Raw genomic sequence first — 26,900 nt, forward strand, 5'->3', positions numbered from 1 at the left:
TCCAGCATAGGGTACTAAATCATGGCCAGTCCAAAGCCAATCATTTAGGTAATAACCTTTAAATGAAGTTAGACTGTGTCTTAGAATTGGAATGTGCAATCGCATAAAATTAACACAAAAAGTTCACATTTCCTATAATGACATTTCTCTAAGCTGTAGAGCATTACATTATCATAGCCTATAGTCTATTAAATATATTTAATATTTGTAATATTTCATTTCAAGAGTGTAGGCTAATCACATACCCTAGTAAATGTGTAGACAGGACTTTCTTTTGTGAGATGAAAGTAGGCACAAAAACATAAATGACAATCTATTTATTTAACAATATTTTCTCATTTTCTATCCTACTTATAAAGCTTCAAATTTAAATATTTAGCCTAGAGAGGAAAAAAAAACATTGTACATAACTGGGCAATTCAATTTGAAAACTTTTCAGTAGGGGTGTTGTAACCACTCCGGTTCTTCTTGAGCTAGGGTGTGGCGAAGGTCTTCCTTTTCTCTGAGAGCGGTGAGCAAAAGCTCCAAGGAACTCAGCACTGGACGTAGTCCACCAACATTCCCACTGTCTGTTACACGTTTACCAAAACGTCCGATTGGTCTAACCCCACGTCCCACATACCAAAATGGGTCAATTTCTGGACCTGCAAGCAAAAATATCATACTTAGCCCTGGAATAGAAATGTGTCGTTATACTTACAGGGCGGTAATAGTTGGTGTGTGTGATAAAAAAAAAAAACATTTGGTGTTCATTAGCTACACATTCCTAGCTGTGTTATGCTGCTCAAGACAACTCAAATATTGTGGTTTATAGGTTACTTCAATTCCACCTTTAAAGTCATGGCAGATGGACTTGGACTCAAACTGGACTCAAATTGGAACTCTACTTTTCTAGTAGGAGGTCAGAAATATCTTATGTAGAATGCATGTGGGACATTACAAGTTGGAAATATCAGACTTCCATGTCATCTAATGCAACATTAATGGGTAAACATAGTGGCACAGACTAAGCAATAAACAATTCAAGCACATATTTTGTTCAAACCAAGCTTACTTTTACACCTAGCCTTCTTTAAAATTGGGAAGATCTGTTGTAAGCAACATCACCAAAAAATGGGATGGGGATTCGTATGACAAGCCATTAGCCCGTAATTCCATTCTTTCTAGTCTTAACAAACATTTTTAGATATCCACAGTTACATTTTTTCTATCTATCCACAATTGTCATTTCATACATCCACATCATTCTTTCAATGGACGGAGAGACCGGGAATGGTTGGATCAGATGATGGATTTGGCCCATTAAAGGGTTCTTCCACAAAAGGGTGTTTTTTGTAAAGATGTATGTAGTATGTACTTTAAAAAACAATGTTGATTACAATTCCCTAGCAATTTAAAAAGCAAAGTTTCTTTTACTTAGAAAACTGAGTGAGTATCACCTAAAAAAACATATGTAATCGGTTTCAACTATTTTTTTTTAGTTCAAATAACTTATTGGGTTTTATGTTAAAGGAACACGCCACCCAAAATCAGTAGTAATATATGTTCTTACCTTAACTTTCAGAAAGCCCTTGCCTGTTCTAGAAAGACTGATCTAATGCAGCAAATATATTAAAAGGCTGAAGTCGTACATTGGCTAGGCCTATCCCCAGAATATCAGCAGCAAACTCAGTCTCTGTCGCGCATAACAGTCTCCAAATAAAACGCACATCGGCCTGTTGCCTATTCTGCCATGCAGCTTGTGACAATATATCGTCCAAAATGCTTGATTGCATTGCATTCTCCACATTTTTAGCTACATTTTCATGTACCACATCAGCATTTTTGTTCAGTGAATCTTTTGTAAATTGCTTTACAATTACCTACTCGTAAACTACTCGTGCAACTGTATTTAAGTAGGGAAAAAATGGAGGTGTTTGATTACTGCTATGTTCCTCTCTCTACGGCCACGGCAGAGCCCGCTAGCATAGCAACATGCTAACACATTTGCGCCGCGCGACAGAGCGTTTGAGTGCACCTACCGGCGCGGGAGAGGTATGACTCAACTCGTGAAAGTTAAGGTAAGAACATATATTACTACTGATTTTGGGTGGCGTGTTCCTTTAACAGAAAGTGAACTATAGACCGTTTTCAGGTCCCTAACAACCGTCGTTAAAGACGAACTCGGAGGACAGGCAAACCCAGAGCCGTATAGCAAGACATTGAAAGAAAGACGCAAGGTGCTTGAAAATTGTTAACAATTGAAAAGCAGACTGAATTTCCCGTGTGCAGTACAAGAGACATCTCATGTTTTTGTGATATGTCAGTTCAACGCTAAAAAAATTTAAAACGCCAATAAAGTAGGTTATTGCTCTGTCTTCAAATAGGCCACAAATATGTGGCTGTATTTTGCACACTGGCGCATGGCGTAAAACTCGTTTTCCACCCGCGCAAAGTTTCATTCGGTATTTTGCAAGTTTATTTTTTAAACAATGCGCCCAGGGGTGTGGCAATTAACAACCTAGGGAGGGGCTTGGCGCATTGTCTAAAAATCGCTATTGTACACCTGGTCAGAAGTCTATGGAGAGTTGTTTATATGTTATTTTAAGAGCGCATTGTCAACAGTCATATTGGCAGGTGCACGCACCATCCTTCTATCATTCATGAACGCACACCAGCGCACGTCCATGCAAAACATTACAAATTGCACGATTAGGCTACAATGGGAAACATAATTAGAATAAAGATATTACGAAATACAGTACATCTCATGGTGAGAAGTTATTCACCATCATTTGCAAATTGGTAATGACGGTTAAAAGTGATTAGGGGAGAGGCGAGAGATATGGAGCACAGCTGAAGACGCACTGTTACGAGATATAAGCAACTCCTCTGCAGGATAAGTGTTGCTTTATTCAGCCTATGTTTTCGATGGTAACCCATTGTCAGTTAATAGTGAAAGTAACTGCATAACTGTCTTGTCGTTGACTGACACCTTGATGAAGTTAGTTTCACTTTGCCAATGAGTTCAAATAATAGACGAGTGCAAATGCGTGAAGGCTATGCTAGGTTTTAGTAAAGCATGGTTTAGTGGAATGACTATTCCATACGGTCTCACAAGCAGCCTCCTTCAAATGCGCCAAAATGTGCCGTTGAATGGCAAAATACCGATGCATTTATTTGACATATCGCACTTTGCGCCGTTAAAAAAGGGAATGACAGATGTCATGCACGTTCTAATTTCGGTACCCCAGTACCGATGACGTTCAGTCTAATAACTCAGCCATACCCCAACCAATTTTATCAATGAAAACTTCCTCAAAAACGTCACATCATAGGCTTTCTGGCAATATGATTGGTTAAGGGATTTGTGGCGCGAATTTATTTTACTACGTGAAGGAAAAATCAAGAGTTGATGTCTCCCTCCACTAGAGGAAAAACGGCAGGAAGCACTATGCATCGTTGATCTTGACGTCGTCTAAAGGAGAAACTACTGGATCATCTGAGGTAAAAACAAGTCTTTTTATGTTATTACTACTTGTTATCCATGTTATTACTTCAAAATCGTTTTTAAAAGTTATTTTTGCTGGTAATTACACCTTGTATGCATGGCCGTAACATAATGCGTGTGTGTGATCACTTCAGCTGATATGACAGCTGATATTTTAGCACACCGTAATCTTTAGTAAACTAATTATTTTCAGTCATTTCTGGGGGGTTACTATATGTCAACCAAGATTACAGACCTACTAGGACATTTTAACGATTTGTTAAATTTTGAACGATGTTCCTTGCTTGTCAGCTGATACAGAAAACTAGCTAAGTTAGGTAACGTTAGCATCAGAAGAGGCTGCAACATGTCCCTGACGCGTAGTCGCGATAAAGTTCACTCCCGTGCTTCATGACTGCCAACTTTATGTCAAGTACACCTAATCGGTATTTTATTGTCAAATAAACCTTTCATTCCTTCGTAATATGTATAGCACAATTTACAGTTGTTTGTAGCCAAGTTGCTTAGCTTACTTAGATAGAAACATCTGACATGAATGACAACGTTAATGTTACGTTACCGACGTGAAGACTGTGTTGATCACCGATGGTGTAACGTAAGGATTTTATTCATTGACTGCTGTTTTCATGAATACATGACTGAAGATTTGTTATAAATGTGTCTTAGTATTGTTTAGCTTTTAGGCTGTAAGGTTGGCTGCTACGATTATGAGGTTTTTGGGTGGCTAACTATGATGGGAGCTCATACACCCAAGCCTACTCGTCGACACATTATTTTCTAAGGGGGTGTTTTGTCTTTACGCAACTGCAGTAGCCTATGCACGGTGTGTATGTGTATGCATACGCTGTTTAGATGTTTTCTGTCATATCTCCTGACTCATGTTCATGAATCAATGTTTGCTTGTAAGCTGGTATGCTATGTATGGTTTAGCCAAGGCAATAACAACCTAGTGAGCTCTGAGACTAATGTTACCTCTCCAAGCAATATTGGAGTCCTCCAGTGACAATAATACTTTTCAGTGAAAAGAGTCATGGTTGGTGGTGATTAGTTTTATTTTACATTACTTCCACATAATCTTAAACAACCTATTTACTAACAGACCTGTGATTTTTTGTTATTTTAGATGGAGGGAGAGAAGTATGTGCAACTGAGGTGAAAGCAGCCGACTGCTGATGGCAAACATGACCCCAAGGACCACGGTGGCATGGACATGGGACATGGATGGGTAGTTTCTGGATGAAGAGGAAGACAATGATGTGGTAGAGGAGGAGAGTAATCTCCCATCATCCTCAGCTGGGTAAGCATGTTTGTGTGTGTGTGTGTGTGTGTGTGTTCGCCCAACTGGGCGTATGCACATTTCTGGTTGTGATAAGAGTGTTGCTTATAACAATAATGACAGGGATTATAGTGATAATAGTTTGGTTAGATTTGTAATTCAATTTCTAATTTTCTTATCTGACAATTTCTTTATTTTGAGCTTGGTCAAGTCCCATGTTAGGTAGAAAGCATACACTTTGCCTATCCTTCTAACACAGACAGGGACACTAACTCCAGTAGCATTTACACCTCATCGTCTGCTAGGCTTAGATGGACACACACACACACACACACACACACGGATCTGGTGTGAATGCGGCGTTAGTGTATCACCTTATGTGTAGGGCAAATGATATCGATAATTATATATTGTACCAAATTATATGCTGTATATCACCTTATGTGTAGGGCAAATGATATCGATAATTATATATTGTATCAAATTATATGCTGTATGGTTGTTAAATGTATTGAATTTCTTCTAATGTTTAATTAATTAACACTTATTAGTGTGAATGTTAATATGAATTGATGCTTTGTTCATCATGTTAAAGTATTTTGTTGATCTTTGTTATACTGTTGTCTTGTCATTCTTGTAGTTCTAATAGTTACTGCTTGTTTGTAAACATATGTTTTGTTATTTACCTGAAGTTGTTGTTCCTGATTATTTAATGAAATTGTTAAAGACTTATCTAAATAAAATGATTTATTTCTTCTTTCGTAAACCTAACACATGTGCCAGTGTATCTTATTCTTGTTTTAATAGTAGAATGAAGCACATGGAGAAGCAGTTACCATCTGGATAGTCTTTATTTCAGCCTTTATCTTTCTTCCCCACAATTGATTTAGCCTCTTCAGAGTACAGTAAGACATCCTATATTTAGCTATGCATCTTGTTTTGATGGTAAAACATCTTATATTTGTTACATGACCATTATATCTGTGTATTTTTGGTCAGATGTCAAACCAGGAAAGGAAAACATCCTACTCTTTAAAAATTCTACATGTTACTGCGACTTGCAGTTATGAGTAAATTAATCATAACTTCTGAACCAAAGTTGATAAATTGATTCTGTTTTTTTCACTGAGGAGATCACAACACTGTCTATCTTTCACACACTATATCTACAATAGACATTAGGTGAAAAGCAAGATTCATCTTTACAAATTGATATTTTCGTGTTTTTTGATGTTGAATTTTGAAGGTATTGTTTAAAAACAATGTGTGTTACACTCAAACTTATTAACTATGATATGTACCATTTTAAAGGGCTAGTTCTCCTGATTACAATGGTGGGTATATCTTATCTCTACCATGTAGCATGGCCACACAATAAGCCTTTTTGTCTCACAAGGGCATCAAGTATGAAAAATCGGAATGTTTTGTGCCGTCTGCAAAGGTCTAATACATTTATCATAACTTTTGAACAAAAGGTGATACATTGATTCTGTTTTCATCACTGAGAAGATGACAGAATTGTGAATCTCCCATACACTCTAAGTTTTTCTCTATCTACAACAGAAATTGGGGGAAAAATGAGATTAATCTTGACAAACTGATAGTTTTGTGTTTTTTGGGGTTGAATTTTAAAGATATTTTTTTAAAAATATGTGTGTTCTCCTCAAAATTATTAATTATATTTTATACCATTTGAAAGGGCTATTTCTCCTGATTATAATGGTGGGTAAATCATATCTCTGTCATGTAGCATAATCACACAATAAGCCTTTTTGTGCCATAAGGCCATCGAGTATGAAAAAATGGAATGTTCGGCGCGGTCTGCAAAGGGTTAAATGATGTTACGCCCCAAACACACCCATATGACTGATTAAAAAACCTAGGAACACCTTGTTGCGCCATGCACTCGACGTTTGATAACAAAACCCCTCCCAATGTGGACTGGACATCCTACTAAATTTGAATAAGCTTTTGACGAGTGACGATGCGCTTTAGAATGTCATGATAGGGCCCGTTATCTTCATGCTCAAGACTAAAAACTGAAATTATGTAGGCTAAGTAAAATAGGGTAGTAACGTTAACAATGTGTTTTATCATATTTCTCAGCATATCATTTCTTTAAGAGACTGATGATCCATGATAATGGAGGCTAATGTTAGCCTACATTTCACGCAAATGACAAAATGCAGGGTAGCCTAAAGTTAAAGTTGACACTCCATTTGAGTAGATTGTTTTAAGAAAGTAAACATGGGCTTACAAGTAACGTTATTGCATACTATAAGGTAGCCTATCTTAGCTAATCCGTCATGTATCTATTGGCTACTTTCCTGTCAGTTAACATCCAGCACAATGCATTTTGTGCATTGTATTTCAGTCAATCGTTCATGTGTGGCCAGCGGCATAGGCTACTTTATCCTACTTTATCCAGTAGTTATCCTCTGACCTCTGGGGGAAACGATTGCACATCCTGCCATTATAGCCTTTGAGTAGGTAATGTTTTCACTTTAATCTAAATCATAACTAATTCTTTGTGCAGTCGAAGCCCTAGCCTAGCATAGCCTAACTTCACAGTGATTGGCGAAATGTTTAGCCTACCTTCCGTAAAACATACGTTTCTTTTTCATAGGTAAACCCGCTACACCTCTAGATGAAAACAATCTAGACTCTGCTACATCGAAATATTTAGGCAAAATGCTTTTATTCTTCATCTTATATCAAGTTCAACCAGCTTGCTTTCTACTGTATGCGTTGTCCGTATAAACAAACTAGTGCTTGTCCTCCGAGTTGATTCTTGACTACGGTTGTTAGGGACCTGAAACCGGTCTATTGGTTACTAAGAAATTAAATATTTCTTAATTAAGGTAATAAAACCAATTAATATATGCGCACTTTATTTCATTTTGTATTTTTAACTTAAAAATAGCTAGTAATGATTAATTAATGGTTAATGTTTCTGTAACTTAAAAATACAATGTTGATATTACTTAAAATGTCCTAGTTAAGAGCAAATTAAAAAGCAAAGATTCTTTTACTTACAAAACTGAGTGAGTATCACCCAAAAAGAACTCATGCAATCGGTTTCAGCTGTTTTTTTAGTTCAAGGTTAGATCAGGTTTTACAGTGTTCAAATCTTATGTCTTCATATTTTTTTAGCCCTTTATATATTTATTTAGTTTTACAGCCTGAAAAACACTTGATCTGGGAAGCAATGTTTGTGCATGTATAACGGCTTCCACACACAGTTGCGTGCGTTGCAGTGCTGGAGACGCATCCCGTTTACTTTTCATGGGCTTACGTCATCTGTTGCCAAACTGAATTGTGGGTCTGTTGTGTCGCGTTGGTCCCATCGCTCGCGTTGAGAAATTCAACTTTTGCTGCACCGACGGACGGCACCAGCATGGACGGATTATGAACTTTCGGGCCCCTGGGCCCAGATGAATTAAGGGCCCCCCAATAATTGTCACATGTCTGGGAGGGGGGGGTTTGGGGGTCCTCCCCCAGATTTTTTTCCATTTGTTTGATGTGATTTCCTGTATTCTGGTGCATTTTGGGGATGGCCAATACTAAATTCAATCAGATTCATAGCCTACATCCTGATTTGTTGATATTGAGGCAATGACTTCATGCAAAGGCTTGGGCTTCAGGGCCCCATGACCTCTTGGGCCCCTGGGCCTGGGCCCGGTAGGCCCGTGCAGTAATCCATCCCTGGGCACCAGCCAATCAAATTACGAACAAGCGAACAACAGATGGCACCAGCCAATCAAATTACGGTTATACCTTCAGTCATTTGCATAGCTACTGTCGGGAACACCCACTGGCATGCGTTGACGGAACGCAACTGTGTGTGGAAGCAGTTATTCATAGCCAGCTCAAACTTTCACAGTTCTCCGTATGACTGAAACATTAGGCTGGCTGCACACTGCCTGCATGTCGTGAGCGTGGCGTTTCTGTTGCGTGTCAGTTGCGTGGTGGCTGCGTGGCGTTTTCTATGTCTTTGCATACCAGAAACGTGTCTGACGCTGTGCTGCGGCAGCCCCTCTGCCTATTAAAACATCTCTTCACTGTCTCTTTTGAATGGAAACGCTTCCAACACGCTTGCGTGTCGTGTGAAAAATAGGCGTGGGTCCTATTTCTAGCATCAGGGCTCTACACTAACATTTTTTCCCGGAGCGGCCACGTTAAAACATTTAGGGGCACAGACAAAAATCTGGGCGCACAGTCAGGGCTGGACTTGGACAAAAAACCACATCCCTTCTTTATCTGCCGCAACTTCTGCATGCACTTCATTTATCCATTTTAACCATAGATTTTAACACGCTCACTGAATTTTGGCTCTGAGCCAATGTTGGAGGGGCGGGGCGTGATAAGAGCGGTCATTGGGTTTGTCTAGTGTCAGTATAGAAATTGCTGACTGTCCTTGCTTTGGGCCGATTTTGATTGTTGCCCATGTTTTAAAATAACGATAACAAATACTAATTTAATTCGATCGGCCCAAAAGGTATGCCGGATGGCCAACTTACACATAATGTACCATTACATTGCAGCCAACAATTAAACATGCAAGTGCACCAATTAAGAATGACTGACAACATTTACAGAAAAACAAGATTTTAAAGAATATCAGTGCCTACTTTATTTTCAGTGCGTTCTGTTTTTCTAAATTTAGCAAATCCAAATATGCCCATGGTAACCTATCTGGCTGCATACTGCCCAATACTACTACTTTGGTCAAGAAGTGTCTGCTAAATGTAATGTACTACTAAAACAGTCCATTTTCTCTTCCACAAAACCCAACATAGTCTAATCAAGGATAATTATTTTTATTTGAAATATCTGTAAAAATTAAATTTTTTACATGACATTGAAGATATTATAAAATTGTTTTTTGTACCCATTTCATATCAATCTTTACAAATAAATACAATGTTTTATTAATGTTGTGCCAACATTTCAGTTCTTCACATACAACGAGCATGTAGATATTAAAGGGGTCATAGAATTGGCTTAGTTTACCTTGGCGTAGTTGAATAACGGCAGTTCGGTATGTAAAATTGATACAGAGAGCCAAAGTCCCGCCCTTTCCGTTTGCCACCATGGGACCTATCTTCGAAAAAATTATGAACGGTAGTCAATGGCGAATCCTGATCGACTTGTGCCTTGTCAATTTTAAAGACAATTTTTCATGTAAAGACATTTCCAGTTTGTTTCGTAACTATTTAATTACAACATGGTAAAAGATTGTAATTCCAGATGAGGGATGTAGTTCACTGAGCAGATCATAGCTTTTGCAGCCTATCGAATAACAGCATTTTCTTGACGTGAAAAATTATCCTTTAAATTCACACAAATCTTACGTGAAACTTATGGCACAATTCGAACAGGACCAAAAATAATTATCTCTCCATTGACTTCCGTTCATATTTTTTCAAAAGATAAGTCCCATGGACCGGAAGCAGAGACTTTCTAATGAGGAGACACAGCACTCAAAACATCCTCCATAGAAATGCATTAGGTGTTAGTTTGTAACACGAATATTGTCTACACATATCCCACCCCTTCCGTAGCAAAAAAGTCAACATGTGAATACATCGTGCCAATCATGTATTGTGTTGTGATTTCACAGCTGGAGCAAGGTTGAATAGAATAGAATAGAATATACTTTATTGTCATGCCTGCATGAAAATTATCTTTGGTCTCACTGGTAAGAGTAGTATAAAACACATAGGAAACATAGAGTAGACACATTCATTCCATTACACATAGACATATATCCACAGGATTGACACAGCACATCACATGTACCCCCTTGCTGTCGTGAAGCCTTGCGCATGCGCATTTCTGCCGAAATAGATGCCCTTCACGCAGCTTAGCTACAGGAAGTCCATCTTCATAACTGTTGTAACTTGCTAGGTTTGACTATGTAAACTTAGTAAGCATCAAAATTCGTAATTCTGATTCTTGAGAAACATGAAAAATGCAGTCAACAAGTGTGGGCACAACCATCACACTCATCACTTTTTCTGATGTCTGCCAACTGCCTGGGAACAATATACAGCACCTAGCTCAGCATGCCTAACCCATGCAGCCCCAGCATGCTACCTTTGTATGCTCAGCTAAGCAAACTAACGAACAAATTCCCTCATGTGGTGGATATTATTAAAATAATTTGGTGCTTCTTTGGGGGAACTTGCATATAAAAATAAATTAGGGGGCACAGCATACATGTATTGCTCTATAGTTTTAATGTTAAAATGCATAAATGTTAATAGCTTAAATGTTATTCCATTTCTGTTAGTCGCTTTGGATAAATGTGTCTGCCAAATGAATAAATTTAATTTCTAAATTATATAGTGAGGGGTATGGTTATGCTTGTGTCTTGGCTGAAGTACCAGTTGAGAAAACATAGGCTACAAAAGACACTCAGAAACATTTAATTACAATATTTGAGGGACTGAATCAGTATCTGATTTATTTTCTGATTCAGGCTCAATGATGGATGGCTCCATGGAGCTATCGCTTTGAAGCATAACGTTTGACTTCAGTTGAGATTCAGTTGAGGAATAGGCTATAAACTTTACTTTTCTGCATGTAGGGTTGTTTTAGACACTACAATTTTAAAACAACTTGTTTTTCATATAATGGCATGAAATTATGTTGTTATTATCTGTTAGCATGAAGATATATATACACGGTAAAAGTATACCCAGCTATCTTCTAGCGAAATGCAGCGCTTATACGGCTCCAGAACAGACAAAAACAAAGCGAGTATCAGTTTAGCACGGCGATCGTCCATGTTTTCTGTTTACATTCCACTTCAATTGCCTGGAACGCTTTGAAGTAGGAGCTAGTACACTTCAGGTAGGATAAGTCCCACGTCCCATTGCTTTGGATGGGCACTGGAACGCAGCATTAGTAGTCATTGGCTGGAAGGCAATTAATAATTCATGTGGATGTCCACAAGGGGGCGCTAAATCTGCTAAAACAGACAGTTTTATTCCCCAGCCTAATTATAGGGGTGTAAATGGGATTGTAAAACGACATTACTTAGCTTTTTTGTTTGACAGGCCATAGTTGCATACCTTCAATGGTAACATCACAGAACAAGAACAAAACAAGAACAACAGAACAAAGGACTAAAATGGTGTGTGGGATAGCTAATACAGATAACTAAGAGCAGGATAGAGGGATAGTTAATAGCACATAAACATCTGTGGAAGTAGTTCAATGTTTGGGCATTTAGGGTGTTCTACCAGTCTGTTGTGGCCAGCGCCCTCTTCTATGCAGTGGTATGCTGGGGAGGAAGCACAAAGAAGAAGGATGCTGGGCGACTTGACAGGCTGGTAAGGAAGGCTGGCTCTGTAGTGGGAGCTGAACTGGAGTGCATCACTTCAATATCTGACAAAAGGACCCTAAACAAACTGATCAACATCTTGGACAATGAATGTCATCCACTCTACCGCACTATCAAAAAGCAAAAGAGCTTGATCAGCTGGAGACTTCGCTCACTGCCATGCACAACTGAAAGGCTGAGGAAGTCATTTGTTCCTAGGGCCATTGAACTGTTCAATGCCTCACTAAAGGGAAGAGGAGAGATAGACTTCTCTGCTTAGTCTGTCTGCCTCTCCACCCTCTCCATGTTTGAGTACTGACTGCCTACTACTGTGTTACTACTTTTTACTACTGTTTTACTAATGTACACAGCTAATGTACATAGCCTAATGTTTTACTGCTACACTGTTTTTCATGCTATATTAGCACACATGATCAATGGCTGTCAACCTCAACCTGTTCATGCACTGAAATAGTTTTTTATTTTACCTTGTCTACATTATACTTTACTCTTCTATTTGTCCATATTATTTATGCTGGTCTCTAGACCTTACTCTTGCACTGTTGCACTGTTGGACTAATGTTGGACTACTTTTTGCACCTTCACCATGACACTCACTCTCTTGAGCACCTTGCCATGCACACATAACTAAAGGACTATGGTTGGACTACTTTTGCACCTTCACCATGACACTCACTCCCTTTAGCACCTTACCAGTCCTGGCCCTGTCACTACAAGCGTCTTATGCTTGATCACCCTCAAGCACATTGGACTTTTTAAATATAATTTATATAGTGTATTTAGTATTTAGTTTTGTTAGTTTTCTTATCTTCTACTGTCTTTATTGTACAGTGGAGTTTAGTTATATGTTTATACTTCTACTTATGTTTACCATTTCTGCTGTAAGTGCATGTTGTGTGTGATGTCTGTATGCTACTGAGACCCTTGAATTTCCCCATGGGGATCAATAAAGTATCTATCTATCTAAGTGACAATGTTGTACCATAGATAAATATAGTGCACTCAAGCGCAATTGACTTTGTATACTAGTGCTTTTGTCTTTCCTATTTTGCATTCAGCGCATATTGGAATTTTCCCTCCACAGGCACGTCAGTAAATTAGGGAATGCAATTGCGCCCACGGGGGCAGTTCAATGAAAAAAGGAGGCGTTTTCCGGCGCAAACGTTCCCTGTTGATATTTTGCAGTTTCAGAAAACAATTTTACCACAGACCAGGGGCCCGTTGCACAAAAGTAGGATCAAGACATCCAGGATAAGTGACTGAGCTGAGCTCAATGAATCCAAAACAAGAGCGTCCAGGCTTAATTGGTTGCACAAAGACCAAGCCACGATGAGCAGACACGGATTCATCAAGCCAGGTGAAACCTATCCTGGATAAGTGCGCTTACGGCTTCCTCGAATAGACCCCGCCACCGATCACAGATTCACCATGGCAACTAGAGCGTCTTCATTGCTTCTTCTACGGTGTAAAGTAGGCGATAGCCTTTTCACAACAGCAACACCTCTGTTTAGGAGAATATTGCAACTAGTGTGGCACTCCCGTGACGTCACATTGTCGCACGACAGGTCGGGAATGGTGAGCATGTAAAAGACATAATTAAAAAGAAAGGCAACACCGCCACAGTGATAAAGCAAAGCAATCTTCCCTGATGACGACAGTGGTCGGCCGGTGAGGGACCAATATGTGTTAAATCAGTTAATATGCATGCTTTAAATTTAAGTTAAATATGTCCTGCAGTGGTAGAGATGCATGCTGTGAATTTCAGTTAGATTATGTCCTGCAGTGGCAGAGGAATTTTGATTTTTTTTCCCTCTGTGGCCCTAATATTCCGTCATTTTATACTGTATATAGCCTTATAGTCTATGGGAAACTGTAAATTATCTAATGATTGCAACATCATCTAAAAATCATCATTTATCCAAAATGATGAAATTAACTCATTGAGTGCCAAAAACGTAATATTACGTTTTAGCTTTTTTTTTTTTATTACGAAACTAGACACTCTAGGAACTCTGTGATGAATGGAAATGAAATATATGACGATCGAAAACTCATAAAAACGCACAATCTGGACATTTTATCTGGACATTTAATCTTTAAACTCTGCTTTTGATGGTTGCCGCTTTGGGTTGAATCAGTGACACATGCACGTCAGGTCAAAACCAGGCCATTTTCGTGGGTTTATCACTAGGTGGCGGTCTCGCTAGGTCACTTCCCGGAAACTTTACAGGCAACACTTCATAATTCATCAAAGACGCTACATCTCCATTTCTAGAAATAAAACAGGGATTTTGATGAAAACTAGCCACTGTTTAGCTTGGGATTTCTTAGGAACAGAGGCATGTAGAAATAAACGGTTTGTACCCACTGAGAGCTTAAAGTCTCACCTTTCAAACAAGCCATAGTATGTGTCCATAGCTATAACATAGAATACGCTGTGGCTCTACAAAAATCGTCAACAATGATCAAGATTGCTGGCACTCTCGGCCAAAGCTTCCGAAAACAGCGCGGCATTCAATGTGTTAATGGAATTAATGATCACAAACGTTTAAATAATGACAGTGGGTCTAGTTATATGTGATAACAATGTGTAGTGGGCAGTGGAATAACTTCCGTTTGTGGTGACTGCTGACTGAGATAAGGGATGAGATTAAATAGATCCTGGAATTTAGCCTGGTCTGGATCAGGCTAGCTCCACAGAATAAATCCCCATGGTAACTTATACCATAACATATGGTTTTGTGCAACTGGATCACGGATAAATTGAGCCAGGATAACCAAGATATCCCGGCTTAAACACTTATCCTAGTTTTGTGCAATGGGCCCCAGGAAAATCCTGGTCTAAAGTCAGTGGCGCAAATTCAGATGCTATTTTAAGGGTGCATGCATGGCCACAGGGGCGCCTGCAGGAAAGAATGCTATGCACACCGATCTACAGACACCCACGTGCACACACGGAAACATTCAAAGCCTTGATAATATTTGTCCGTTTCCGGTTTTGTTCGTACATTGGTCACCTAAAAAGTAGCCTATATAGTACAACATCTACATGCAATATATTTAAAACACCTAATTACGACCTATTCATTTGGACAACTTTATACAGCCCTATAAAGGCTAAAGTTACCTTTAGTTTTGTTCTAATTTACCTTGTATGGCTTTAAACATTGTGTGCACTTTAACATCAGCCTAAGCATTATTCCAGCTGCGTTAAGGTTTTGACAAGCACCACAATTTTGCCTACCTTGTTGTTGCCCATCTGAAATAACTCCAAGCTGTGCTTTGTTCCCTCCATCCTTTCCTTGTTTTCAAAAAATGTTTTATATCCATAATGGCCTTGAAGTCTTGAGTTAGTGAATTAGCTTAAATTAGTGTATTATGTCCTGATAACCAGCAACTATAGATAGTAAAAGAAAGCAGCAAGTAGCCTTGGCTACAATTTCTGTAGTTGCTGCGTCCGTGCATTGTTATTCTCTCTCCTGCTCAAACAAAAGTTGTGCATGACTAAGTTGATGATAACGTGTACAAACACGACTTTACAGAAAATATTGTAAATAGCCTACTGTCATGCAGTTAATGGGTGCAAACTGCTGCACAACGCACACTTTCCTCCTCTCATCTATATGGACGCAGTTGTTCCCATTTCTGCAAACCATACATAATTACAAGGAAAAATATTACCACACGACAGAAATCGCAGCATGGGAGAGAGCTTATCTGACAGAAGAGCTGCACCGTCTATAGCAGGGTTGGGCAACTAATTTCCCCAAGGGGCCACATGACAAACTGGGACTGTTGAGGAGGGCCGGACCCAAAATACCGAACTCAAGTCTGAACTCAATTCTGTTCAATTCTATTCTGTTCTTGTATAACATTAAGTAAATAATATGGTTTTGTTTACTAGTCGTAAGAACAGATGAAAATGTGAGGGAGACAAAGGAAAAACACCAATATTTAATCTATGTCCAGTATTTAATCCTCATTCTCGAAAATTATTTTTTGACATTGACATTTTTTTCAGTTTTCAAAGACTGATATAAAAAAGTACTACAATATCTATAATTAGGCTAGGTCATGAAAATGTGAAGGAGTCAGTACAACCGATAGGCCTGTGCCACCATTTCATCAACACTCAGCAATATTTCATCATTAAATCATTACCATCATTAAATTAACTATATGCAGAATTAGACTACGAAAATGTGGAGCAGACAATAGTAGGCTGCCATTAGTTAATCAACATGCACAAAGAAAACTATTTTTAAAATGTAGGCTATGTTTTTGCTTTAACTTTATGCACATAACTGTGATTGGTCAACTCGCTCTGTGTGTTGAGCCGGCTGCTTCAAGCAACCTGTGGGTAGTAGCATCATACTAGTTCGCTAACATAAGCTTTGCAAATAAACTCAGACATATTTTGGTTACAATTACGGGTTATCCGATTGTAAACTGTCTATCTGCCAGTAACGTTTTGAAATTAACACTTCGTATCGCCAACGAGCAGCAGTAGGAGTTCGTTCTAACAACCTTTGCGGTGGTGAGCGACGCAGACATAAGAGACACAAAACTTTGAAAGGTTTACGCCGACGTAAAGGCAACTGCATTGTGTCGACGCAGAAGCATATTCTATTCACCAGCACATCAGTAAGGGTGTTTACGTCGTATGCATCCACGCACAAATGTATGGGCGTACAAATAGCAGTCGCTTTCAAAATAAAAACAACGATATTGATTTGCATGCATTATCTCTATGCTATAGGCTCTTGACTATTGTTCTTTCACGGACCTTACGCGGGCCGGTCAGGGAAAGCCCACGGGCCGGATGTGGCCCGCGGGCCGTATGTTGCCCATGTATGGTCTATAGTGAGGTAATGTTAGATTACATTGCAAAAATATCACCATCCATTCATAACCTCGTGATTCAGTGAGAGTGATCCCAAAACATCGGAAAGTATGTCTTTGTGACATTTCTGTATTACATTTTGTCAAGAAGAAAAATCAATAGCAAACTGTTCCCAACTGGACAGTCCTTAGAGCTGTGAACCGCTCCTGGCTGTACCTGGCAAAGCCGCCATCATAATAGCAATCCGCTATGGAACAAGCGCGCCTGTTGTTAAAGGGAATGTGAGATGACTCTCCAATTGGTTTATTGCACGCTACGCCCAAACCACACCCATGAGTAATGTAGCTACTTCAGACCACCTCATTTTAGATTTGCGTCGGGCGCAACAGTCATTTATCCCGTCGGTAAAATAGCAACTTGCGCTTTGCGTTTCAGATCATTAAGATAGTGCCCATAGAGTTAAAATCATGGGTTTACCTCAGAGGCAACAATAAAAAAGAAGAGGTATGCAATGCAATTAGCTAAGTGGATTTATCTATGAATGAACATGGAATTAAACATTTGTACACTAAATGATTATAAATTGAGCTGTTCCCACACCGACTTATGTGTTCCTGCTAGTGGTACTAGTTAAAAATGGACACTTCACTCACGAAAAACGTGATTCACGCAGCTACATGAAATGTAAGTACAACTGCAGCCGGTTGGGGGCAGCATAAGTCCGCTGTGGCGTTCCGCGGTCGAACCGGACGGAGCGTTCGACAGCAAGGGCTGTGATTGGCCGAGTTTTCAGTGTGTTGTTTGTTGGTGTTTTAGCAGCCCCTGCAACATGCTAGTCCACTGTAGCCTACAGTATAAGCTTTGTACATAATGTCAAACATAGTTTTGGATTCAGTGGCAGGATTTCTTGATTGTACAGTGCCTGTCTCTTAGTAATGTTTTAAAATGAGAGCTTCGTCAGCTGGCAGTAGGCTACTTTGTCGGCAGTCATGAGAAGTTTGCTTGCTAACAGACCATAAGCTGCCCAGAAACCTTGTGAATAGTTCTGATTTTTTTACTACACTAACAAGGTTGAAATATAGCCTTTGCCTACAGCATCTCCTTAACAGTAATGTTAACAAAATGGCAGCATTCATATGACAAAGGAAAACAAATTCAGTCACTCAAGGCTGTGCCACAGCAACCAGTCTACAGTCCTACCCAATACTCGATGCAGCTAGCGTTGTCTGACGGTCGAGTGGGTTAATGCACGTATTTCCAGAACAGGTCTGCAACTTTCAGGAGTTTTCCTGAGTTTGAATCCAGGCAGGAGTAATGATGTGACGTTTTTCTTTAGAAATCTTTTATTGAATCGAAGTTGTAGCCTACAGACAGTCGATGAGGTGTTCTGAAGTAGGCTTAGGCTGGGTGTAGGCTAATTTGAAACTTATGCAGGGTAACGGGAACATTTGTTTTTAAAACATAACTTGCATCTTTCCATTCCAACCATTATTAGGCCTAGGCCTATTTTTATCTTTTTTTTGCAAGGTGTTGCTCCTGGCAAGACTTGTTTATAAGACGTTTGGTAATTAATTGATAGCTGTTTTTGGGACACGTTAAACTTTCTTGATAATGAGCGCCATTTTGGGACATTAAGCTACGTTAAGCTTTTTCACGTTTAAGATTTTATGTCCTTAAAGGAACCATATGTAAGATTGTGGGCAAAACTGGTACTGCAATCACTTGGTTTATCCCCTCCCCCTCCCCCTCCCCCCTGACTCGAGATTGCTAACCCGGATGCCGAAACACTACTGACTTTGTGATTTGTAGATAGGTGGAGGGTGGCACATCAGGCCAAAACACAACAAGTTTGTGTGTGTGTGGGTATGAGTTTGTGTGTATGTGTTTATTCTCCACAGGCTTGTTCTAAGTATGTAATCCACTTTCAAATGTTTAGAACACATTGAGTTTTGAGTGATGTTGATTGTATTCCTAGCTTTTCATGAATAATAATACATTTTATATATGTATATAATTTTCATATTATACTGATTTATATAAGGAAGTTGTATTTGTTGAATCAAATGTATTTTATGTCTCTTTTCCGAAATGGTCTTCAATGAATACAGTATACTTACTTCCTGTATTACTGGTAAGGTAAAGTATGTTTTTTTTTAATGTCATTCTTATTGACTGTAGCATTTACTTATATACAAATAAATGGTTTATTCTTATAGACCAAATACATCTAAACCATTGTTTCTGACTTGATTATTAGTTTTTATGCATATTTTTATGTTGTTGGTGAGAAAGTGAATGTGAATTCTGTCAACATTCTAAATCTCGTTTCCTGCATTTTTTTACACTGATCACTAAAATTATCATAACTTTTGAAAGGTTAATGATATTCCAATACAGTCTTTTTTGTTAAATAGCCCACAACTTGCTGAACATTTCATAAACTCTATATTTTTCTCTATCTTGTAGAGAAATATGATGAAAATTTGACAAAGACAGATATACATTTGGAGAGGATTTTCTAATACTGTTCATTACTATATCAACATTACCATATGTATTTTACATCATTTCATAGAACTGATCCTTCTGATTACAATGGTATGTATATCCCATTGATGGTATGTATTATACTCAAGAAATACGTTTTTTTGTGTGAGGAGGTCATCCAGCACCAAAAATGGAATGTTCGGCACGGGCACGAAAGGGTTAAATGACAATATCCTGGCCGGACTATTGTTGTCAGTGAGTATTTGAAATTAACATGATTTCTTAATGTCTAGTGACATTTCAGGGCCATTTTATGATTAATTGAAATACATTTCTTACATATGGTTCCTTTAATTTATTTATATATTTAGGCTACTTGCGCAAACCCTGGATACTTTTATTGCCACACAACAATATTGGTGGTATTTGTTGTTATATTAGCTTCAGAAAGCACCGCTTCAGAAAGCTGCACTGCTTGTGAAAGAAGGGGATGGGGGAGGGGGGCTTGCAGCCAAGTGTCGGAAAAATGCATGCGAGCACAAACCGAGAGAACAGTGAAGGAGTGGCCGATCCTGGAGCTCCGTACAGAAAAATGTGAGCACAAATCTGGCACAAACCGACAAAACAGCGAAGGAATTGTCAATCCAATCGCCAATCATTTTTATTCATGCCCATTTCAACTATAGACTACGATAGAGATAGCCAGGCTTGGAATTTCACCATTCTGGGGGCAAGGTCACTTGGCTTTTAGTTGGGCATATTTGGTGGGGGCATAAAGGCCACATGTCAGGGCACCAAGGCCAAAGTTAACTATACAGTAGTAGGCTATAAAAATGATCAAAGTTGTATTTAGCCTATTTACTACAGTAGACCTGCATCACTGTATGAAACATTACAAACATGAAACATGACATATTACATAGAATTGTAAATCATCTGATCATCTAATATGTACAGATATCTAGGCTATATTTAATATTTATTTTATATTTGGCCTGTTATGAAATCATGTATAGAACAATTTAAGTATAGCTCAGCTTTAAGAAACTCAAATAGCCTAGATCATACATGGGCAACATACGGCCCGCGGGCCACATCCGGCCCGTGGGCTTTCCCTGACCGGCCCGCGTAAGGTCCGTGAAAGAACAATAGTCAAGAGCCTATAGCATAGAGATAATGCATGCAAATCAATATTGTTTTTATTTTGAAAGCGACTGCTATTTGTACGCCCATACATTTGTGCGTGGATGCATACGACGTAAACACCCTTACTGATGTGCTGGTGAATAGAATATGCTTCTGCGTCGACACAATGCAGTTGCCTTTACGTCGGCGTAAACCTTTCAAAGTTTTGTGTCTCTTATGTCTGCGTCGCTCACCACCGCAAAGGTTGTTAGAACGAACTCCTACTGCTGCTCGTTGGCGATACGAAGTGTTAATTTCAAAACGTTACTGGCAGATAGACAGTTTACAATCGGATAACCCGTAATTGTAACCAAAATATGTCTGAGTTTATTTGCAAAGCTTATGTTAGCGAACTAGTATGATGCTACTACCCACAGGTTGCTTGAAGCAGCCGGCTCAACACACAGAGCGAGTTGACCAATCACAGTTATGTGCATAAAGTTAAAGCAAAAACATAGCCTACATTTTAAAGTTTGCAGATGGCGGTACCTCCACATATAGTGAGTACTAAGCTACGTCCTGACGTAATTCTATGGTCGGATTCAGAGAAGATAGTTTACTTCATTGAACTCTCTGTTCCTTGGGAAGACAGAGTGGAAGTGGCCAATGAGCTGAAGAGAGCTAAATATACTGAAATAGCAGAGGAGGCAGCTAAGCGAGGTTGGAGTGCACGATTAAGGCCTATTGAAATCGGTGCACGTGGGTTTGTGGCCAGATCTGCTATTGGCTTGCTGTCTGAATTGGGCATTTGTGGTCGAAGTCTAAGGCAGGTGGTTAGTAACATGTCCTTAGCAGCAGAACGGGCAAGCGAATGGTTGTGGGTAAGGAGAAGTTACCCTTCCTGGGGCGCAAGCTAAGGTAGGCTAACTGGCTCATTTGTTTTGGTCGTGGGTAAGGAGAAGTTACCCTTCCTGGGGCGCAAGCTAAGGTAAGCTAACTGGCTCATTTGTTTTGGTGGCGGGTAAGGAGAAGTTACCCTTCCTGGGGCGCAAGCTAAGGTAAGCTAACTGGCTCATTTGTTTTGTGTTTGTGATGGACTGTGCCTAGGTTGATGGTACTTGGCTAAGGTTCTTTATGGTTTATGGTTCAGTCCACATCAACGGGACGGACCGACCTAGCCAACTTAAACCATGCCTAGGTTAGTTAAGGGTATTTGGATGCTTGTTGTGGTAATATGGGGCAGCATGGGGCGTAAGCTAACTGCTAACTGCTGGCTAATTTGTTTTGTGTTTGGGATGGGGCCTAAGATAATGGGCTAAGCTAACTGGCTAATTTGTTTTGTGTTTGTGATGGGCTGTGCCTAGGGTGATGGTACTTGGCTAAGGTTCTTTATGGTTTATGGTTCAGTCCACATCAACGGGACGGACCGACCTAGCCAACTTAGACCATGCCTGGGCTGGTTAAGAGTATTTTGAGTATTGGATATTTCAATGTGGTAATATGGTGGTAGCATGGAGGGGAGTGTCTCCAGGACGCTGGTTTCACTGTTAAGCCTTCATGAGGTGTCGTGGGCCTAACTTAACGAAACATCGGTGAATGAGGGTGCCCACTTGATAACCCCAATGACATGCCGCATACTATATAGGCTACTGCTGTTGGATAGGCCATTTGCATTGTGCTTGTGACCATTTGTTGGCGGATTTGTGGGTAGTGTGCTTTTTAAAGTTAAACTTGAGCAGGGGCTTCTGAATGTGTTTTTACCTTGGATTTTGGCACAAGGGATTTTAACATCTAATCCTGTGTATTAATGTAATTAAAAATAGTTTTCTTTGTGCATGTTGATTAACTAATGGCAGCCTACTATTGTCTGCTCCACATTTTCGTAGTCTAATTCTGCATATAGTTAATTTAATGATGGTAATGATTTAATGATGAAATATTGCTGAGTGTTGATGAAATGGTGGCACAGGCCTATCGGTTGTACTGACTCCTTCACATTTTCATGACCTAGCCTAATTATAGATATTGTAGTACTTTTTTATATCAGTCTTTGAAAACTGAAAAAAATGTCAATGTCAAAAAATAATTTTCGAGAATGAGGATTAAATACTGGACATAGATTAAATATTGGTGTTTTTCCTTTGTCTCCCTCACATTTTCATCTGTTCTTACGACTAGTAAACAAAACCATATTATTTACTTAATTACATTACATTACATTACATTACATTACATTTGGCTGACGCATTTTTAGCCAAAGCGACTAACAACATGGTAAACAGTTTAAGTTTTAGAGCAATTCTCAACAATATTAGGACAATTTAAAAAACATTAGAGTACAGTAAGAATAAGTGCATCAGTGAGTGCTGTTTTTAACAGTTACGTGTCAGTTTAAGACGGCTGGTGAGTGCTAGGATCAGCAAGACTTGTTGTAAGTGTTGCTATGAGAGGAGATGTTCTCTAAAGAGCTGGGTCTTCAGGAGTTTTTTGAAAATGGAGAGGGATGTCCCTGCCCTTGTAGGAACTGGCAGTGTGTTCCACCAGCGAGGAACAACAGATGAGAAAAGTTTGGATTGGCCTGAGCGTACCGGAGGTAGAGCTAGACGTCGTTCGTCTGAGGAGCGCAGCGGTCTGGAGGTAGCGTATGTCTGTATGAAGGCATTCAAGTAGGTGGGAGCAGAACCGGAGACTACTTTGTAGGCAAGCGTTAGAGCCTTGAATTTGATGCGGGCCGCCATAGGTAGCCAATGTAGCTGGATGAGTAGCGGCATGTGCCCTCTTGGGTTGGTTGTAGACCAGGCGCGCCGCCGCGTTCTGGATCATCTGAAGTGGTTTCACTGCGCAGGCTGGGAGACCTGTCAGGAGGGCGTTGCAGTAGTCGAGTCGTGAGATGACTATTGCCTGAACCAGAAGTTGGGTGGCATCTTGATTTAAGTAAGTCCTGATTTTCCGTATATTGTAGAGTGCGAAACGGCATGACCGGGCGACTGAGGCAACATGATCTGAGAAGTTTAGTTGGTTGTCGAGAACAACTCCTAGATTTCTTGCAGTCCTGGTAGGTGAAACAGACAGAGAGTCAAATTTGATGTTGATGTCGTGGTGTATGGTAGGTTTAGCTGGGAGGACCAGCAGTTCAGTCTTTGAGAGGTTCAGCTGGAGGTGGTGTGCCTTCATCCATGTAGCTATGTCTGAGAGGCAATCCGAGATCCGTGCTGAAACCAAGGGGTCATCAGGTGGAAAGGACAGACAGAGCTGTGTGTCGTCTGCATAGCAGTGGTATGAGAAGCCATGCGAACGGATAATCTGTCCCAAGGAGGTGGTGTAGATAGCAAAGAGAAGGGGGCCCAGTACTGAGCCCTGGGGGACCCCTGTGGTGAGATGGTGAGGTGCAGATAGCTGACCAAGCCATGATACGTTAAACGAGCGTCCTGTGAGGTAGGATTCAAACCAGGAGAGAGCAGAACCGGAGATTCCCATGTTAGCGAGTATAGAGAGAAGGATGCGGTGATTAACCGTGTCAAAGGCAGCCGATAAGTCAAGCAGAATGAGTACTGATGACCGAGCGGTCGCCCTGGCTTCTTTTAAGGCTTCTGTTACAGACAGCAGAGCCGTTTTGGTAGAGTGGCCGCTTTTGAACCCAGACTGATTTGGATCCAGAAGGTTGTTCTGTGAAAGGAAGTCAGAGACCTGTTTGGAGACTGCTCGTTCAATGCCTTTGGATAAGAAAGGCAGGAGTGAGACAGGGCGGTAGTTCTCGACTTGAGCAGGGTTGAGAGAAGCTTTCTTAAGTAACGGTGTTACCCGGGCCATTTTGAACGCTGTTGGAAATGTGCCGGAGGTTAGCGAGGCATTGATCACGTGTGTGATAGCTGGTGCGATGGTCGGGCTGATGGACTGAAGTAGGCTCGTAGGTATAGGGTCCAGCGAGCATGTGGTAGGACGGCTGCATGTCAGGAGTCTAGATACTTCATTCTCGGAGAGAGGCGTGAATGCTGAAAAAGATGATCTAGCAGTCCCTAGAGGTTGTAGGAGTGCGGTATCTGAGTCCGATGCGTTGAGTGGGCATGTAGAGAATTGACTGCTGATTGCCGCCACTTTGTTTGTAAAAAATGAGGCGAGGGTATCTGCAGTAAGGCTGGATGGAGGAGGAGGCATCTGAGGGTTGAGTAGCGATTTGAAGGTTGAAAAAAGTTTTCGAGTGTCTGTAGCACTGTTGATTTTGTCATTGTAGAAAGCCGTCTTAGCAGCAGTCATAGCCTGAATGGTAGGCTAGAGGAAGTGGGGGGAGGGTAAGATGGGATGACCAGAGCCGTCTTCGCTGGAGCTAGGCTATGGACTAGTCCAGCCTATGTGCAGAGTTCCTGACACAAGAAAAAGTGCGTGGTCCACCATGAAAGCCTTATCCCTCACTCACGCATCCTAAATGGAAAACAGACTATACCATTATGTCATTATAAGACTAGAGATAGTTTTCTATCTTTGACTTAGCCTATTTTATGGAAACGATTGGGAAGAACATTTGTGCTATTCAAAAAACATATCTTCTATCGTCTTTCCAGGCGCACACAGCTCGTTACCATATATGGGACTGCCTAAACAGATTTTCTAGAACCGTCTCTTTGGCGATAGCCTGAGTCGTCCAGCCTTTCTTCCGCAGACTCTTGATGAGCTCACTGACTTGCGTGTTGATCACAGCTATCTCTAACAATGGCAGTGAAACACCGCTATTTATCTTGATCAGTAGGTGTGGATTGTTACGCCCCTTCGCAGCTCCTCCCCACTCGTGATATAAATATATGTTCAGCTCACAGTAAAAATTATTCTGCTGTAGCTACAGTAGCGTACACCTGATCTACAAAATAGAATCTACAAGCCTGTCTACTGTGATGGAGACCAGAAGTTTCTACGGAGGGAAAGAAGCAAGAGGACCCTCTTCCAAAGTGGTGAAGACTCTCTTCCCACACAAGGAGAACTCATCTCCTGGAGCTGCGGGCGGGCAAAAAACGGTAAGTTTTACATTAAGTAGCCTAAATGTTGTTATTTGGAGAATCAGAAGTTACTTCGCTATTACTGCAGTATATTAAAATATCTGTTCATATATTATCTACAGGCTCTAATTTTTTGTAATGTTTCTGTGTTACAGATGACTGCAGTTAAACGTCCGCCATCATCTTTACCAAAAGCAAAACGTCAAAAGCGTCTCGTCACAAAAAAGGCGGTAAGTGTTATTGTGTAATCTAGGCCTACAACAGAATAATAGGTTGCTGTACAGTAGCCTACTGTACCTCTACATAAGGTCAGCACCCTTGCTTAACTAACCCATGACTTGTGACTTATCTCTAATACAGGCAGCTGTTACAAAGCTGACTCTGTGCGATGATGAGGCCAGGGTGCCACATCTAGAAAGCCGTCTGGCTGACAGAACAGCGCAGCTTGCAGCAGAGAAAGCTTGAGTAGCCGAGAGAGACGCTGAGATTGATCGGTTGAAAGCAGAGGTCAACAACCTCAAATGGGAGCTTCAACAACTCAGAGAGACCAGACGTGACCTTGCGTGATGTTGGTCCCGAAGACCACGCTAAGATTCACCAACAGAGCTATGGCCAAGTGGGCAGATATGGATGCCTGCTCTTCAGGTCCATCATCTCAGAGGAACACTATAAACCCTGGAGCAAAACCACAAACTGGGATGGATCGAAGGGCAAGCAAGCACTGCCGCAGAATGTGAAAAACTTTGTGGTCTCAACACTGCAACAAAAGTTTCCTGCTATGGGGAGGAGTGACATGAAGGACTGCATCAACAAGATCAACAAATTCCTACGCACATCACAAAGATCTTCCCAGGGATTCAACGTGCTTCAAATGTAGACAGTAGAATGTTGAATGTAGAATGTTCATTATTTAAATAAACACCTTTTCTCTGACGCATGTTCCCGACTTTGTCTTTCTATAAGCCTATTAGGGAAATAAGGGTAGAAAACTGGATTTAACTAAACAAATTTAACTAAGTAAACTGATTGTTTACTCTACAGTAGGTTATGTTGCCCCTCTCAGGCTGTACCGTATTGTACTATTGAAAGTAGGCTAATGAGCTTAATAAAGCGCTTCCAGCCTATAATGACTTTCACACATGATTTGAATGATTTACAGTAGACACATTAGCGCTCCATGTGTAGAGACTGTGCAGAATACAATGTGTGAATGGTGTTCAATGATTTGCCAATATAATATTCTTCTGCTGGGTTGCATGTACAGTAGCCTACATGTTCTCAGCCTTAATTGGTTAAATGACCATTTTTATTACAAAAATATTTCTAAAACTTCAAAAACT

General features: G+C 40.2%; 1 protein-coding gene across 1 annotated transcript in view; it reads right to left on the bottom strand.

Moving 5' to 3' along the window:
* Positions 1–372: 372 nt before the first annotated feature.
* Positions 373–26,900, bottom strand: part of prlh2 (prolactin releasing hormone 2) — a 36,465-nt gene continuing 9,937 nt past the window's right edge. Inside the window, exon 4 of the mRNA XM_076291184.1 lies at positions 373–644. Coding sequence (XP_076147299.1) covers positions 436–644 — 209 coding nt within the window. The 3' untranslated portion in view covers positions 373–435. The remainder of the gene's footprint in view (positions 645–26,900) is intronic.

Source organism: Alosa pseudoharengus, unplaced genomic scaffold (genome assembly GCF_046254945.1).
Source record: "Alosa pseudoharengus isolate Yale_2024_CS ecotype anadromous, Long Island Sound unplaced genomic scaffold, YU_APseudo_1.1 YU_APseudo_1.1_scf_18, whole genome shotgun sequence".
NCBI classification, from domain to species: Eukaryota; Metazoa; Chordata; class Actinopteri; order Clupeiformes; family Clupeidae; genus Alosa; species Alosa pseudoharengus.